We start from the raw sequence: 2,985 nt of genomic DNA, 5'->3' as shown, positions 1-2,985 counted from the left end.
TTGCTGTGGTTGATATCTCAAGAGAATATCCTTACTGAAGCCCCTCAGGAGTAAAAACACTGAAGCTTTTCTTCTTGTACCAGATTATTACTAACATTTAAGATATAATTCTAAATTAAAAGTTGATAGAATAATAAAAATGTATGCTTTGCCAATATCATGTCTGCGACCATGACCACAAAGCCAAAGCACGTACCTTAACAGCAATTTTCAGTTTATTTTATTTTATTTATTTTTTTTCTCTCTCCTGTTTTTCTGTTTTTGTTATTTAGTACAGCTGCGCTGAAAAAAACAAGTGTCAATCTGGCACCCAGCGGAAAGTAGGCGTGTTTATTTACATTTCTTCCTGCGCCACGCGACCGTGCGTGCTGACGTAAGCTGTACGCAGCGCACTGGCACTCGGAAGAGAGGTGGCAGGTTAGCTTTCAGAAAACCGGACTAAAATGATGCAGAAAACGGTAAGACGGACATTTTTAATGTAGCGCGAGCGAGGCAGAAGACTGCACTAATATTTACGCGTCTCCTTCATGAACAACAATGTGTCTGTCGCCTGTTAGCATCCATTTCAAGTCTCTTGAAATGCTAGCTAGCAGTGTAGCAGGTTAGCCTGATCTCTGATGTGGATTTTGACAGTTCACTTGTTTAAAAGATATCAGTTGTTTACCAACATAGACCTGTTTTTAAGATTTTGTTTAATCTTTATTTCCATGTGGGAGATTTTATTGCCAGAAATGATGTCTTTGTGGGTTTTGCAATCTCTTATACTTGAAGGTTTTCATTTGCATCTCACCATATCCGGAATTCCTTACAAAAATATCGCCACGGAAACCAATAAAGTACAATTTACCTCCTGCTATCAATGTAAAAAGCTTTCAAAGGCTTTCTGACATTTACTATATAGTGACTGTGTTACTATAGTATTTGGGTGAAAACCACGGTACATTTCTGGCGGGGAATATAGTCGCGCTTATGCAAATTATTATTATTATTACTCACATTATTTGATTAATTACATGACAAGGTCTATTAAAGGCTGAAAGCCACATTTGTTGTCATTTATTAAATTAGATGAATGCTGTATAGATGATGATGGTGAGTTTCCTGCTTAACACATAGATAACACTGGGATAAATATTATATTATTATTTGCTGTATTACAATCTCTTATATAGATATTGACCAGACAATGATGCTTAAATGTTTTGCTTTACAGTTATACAATCATTTGCATTTTGTAATTTGCATGTAGCATGGTCTTTCGATTCTTCCCACTATTTAGTACAGATGATTTTGACTAGTACACACTAATCTACCCTGCCTTTTTCTTAGAGTGTTTAGATTCTACGTAACCATGGAGACTGATGCAAACTCCTTCCATGTGGAGTTCCCGGATTTTTCCTGCTCGCTCCTGAAGAAGCTGAACCAGCAGCGGCAGAGAGGGCAGCTGTGCGACCTCATCGTGTCCATCGGCGGCCATCAGTTTCGCGCCCACCGCGCAGTTCTGGCCGCCAGCTCTCCGTACTTCTGCGATCAGGTGCTGCTGAAGAACAGCGCCCGCGTGGTGTTGCCAGACGTCATGCATCCGTGCGTTTTCGAGCAGCTCCTGTTGTCGTGCTACACGGGAGGGCTTTCGGTGCCGTCCGGAGAGGTGGTTTCCTTCTTAACCGCCGCGAGCTTCCTGCAAATGTGGCACGTGGTGGACAAATGCACTGAGCTTCTGGAAGTAGGGAAGAAAAACCGGATGGACCATGGATCATCTCCAAAAGGTGACAGTTATGCCACTGATAATGAGGATGCTGGTCAGACTGCAGGTCAAGGAGATCTAGCCGATCAAGGGCCAGGCACATTAGAAAGCGCTGGTTGTTCGTCTCCAGATGATCCGAGTGAAAATGGCTCGGATGCAATGGAAAACCAGTGCTCTAGACCGGCCTATGTGCCACCGAGCATAATGGGACACAGAAAGAAGGTGCATATAAAAGCAGAAAGGCAGAATCGAGATGCTTGCGATGGCCTGTTTGGCGCCGAACATGCCATAAACGATCCAGACGAAAACTCTCACAATCCAAGCACAGCAGAGGATTGTTTGGATGAGAAACTGGTGGAGTGCTTGGATCGAGATTGCACCTATGAAGAGCCCTTGGACTTCTACGGGACCTCCATGGGGGGCTTTTCGCAAGCCTCGGACGAGCTTTCCAACTCAATGTCCAGGGATAAACTTCAGCTCGATGGAGGTGCAGATGTTTGTAAAGACGAGACGCCAGATGACAGCGGCCTAAAGGAGCAGACCTCGCACTCAGGCTTCGCTTCGGTGGTTTACAAGCTCTATCCGTGCCAGTGTGGCAAAAGTTTCACGCACAAAAGCCAGAGGGATCGGCACATGAGCATGCATCTGGGTCTGAGGCCGTTCAGTTGTGCCGTTTGCGGCAAAAGCTTCAAAATGAAGCATCACCTGGTGGGCCACATGAAGATCCACACGGGCATTAAACCCTACGAGTGCAGCCTGTGCTCCAAACGCTTCATGTGGAGGGACAGCTTCAACCGACATACCTCCACATGCGCAAGGGCCCATCAGACCCGACGGGCCTCCCAGATCTGCTAGTGTTCACGCAGGAACCTTGTAGGAACTTTGAGAAACATCAGCTTGGAAGCATCCTTTACCTGAATGCCAAACTAGCCAGATTATTTTAAACAAGCACCTCAATTTTGAACAGAGGCCTTCTGTTCAGTTCATTAGTTCAGGTGTGAACTACCGGTCAAAGGTTTGGAATAATTACGTTTTTTCTGATTTCTGAAGGATCATGTGTCACTGAAGACTGGAGTAATGATGCTGAAAATTCAGCTTTGCATCACAGGAATAAATTACATTTTAAAATATAGTCAAATTAAAAAACAGTAGTTTTAAATTGTAATAGTATTTCATCATAATGCAATTTTTACTGTATTTTTGATCAAATAAATGCAGCCGTGGTGAACAGAAGAGACTTC

The 2,985-nt window shown here is 43.5% G+C and overlaps 1 protein-coding gene across 1 annotated transcript; it reads left to right on the top strand.

Annotated features, from left to right (window-relative positions):
- The first annotated feature begins 360 nt into the window (after positions 1 to 360).
- zbtb43 (zinc finger and BTB domain containing 43) lies at positions 361 to 2,772 on the top strand. Its single transcript, XM_016441326.1, has 2 exons — positions 361 to 458; positions 1,330 to 2,772. Exon 2 carries the CDS (start codon positions 1,352 to 1,354, stop codon positions 2,597 to 2,599), a length of 1,248 nt encoding a protein of 415 aa, XP_016296812.1. The 5' UTR covers positions 361 to 458; positions 1,330 to 1,351; the 3' UTR covers positions 2,600 to 2,772.
- Positions 2,773 to 2,985: the final 213 nt, after the last annotated feature.

The sequence above is a fragment of the Sinocyclocheilus anshuiensis genome, unplaced genomic scaffold (genome assembly GCF_001515605.1).
Source record: "Sinocyclocheilus anshuiensis isolate Anshui unplaced genomic scaffold, SAMN03320099.WGS_v1.1 scaffold163, whole genome shotgun sequence".
In the NCBI taxonomy this organism is placed as follows: Eukaryota; Metazoa; Chordata; class Actinopteri; order Cypriniformes; family Cyprinidae; genus Sinocyclocheilus; species Sinocyclocheilus anshuiensis.
This window is presented reverse-complemented; position numbering and strand designations above follow the sequence as displayed.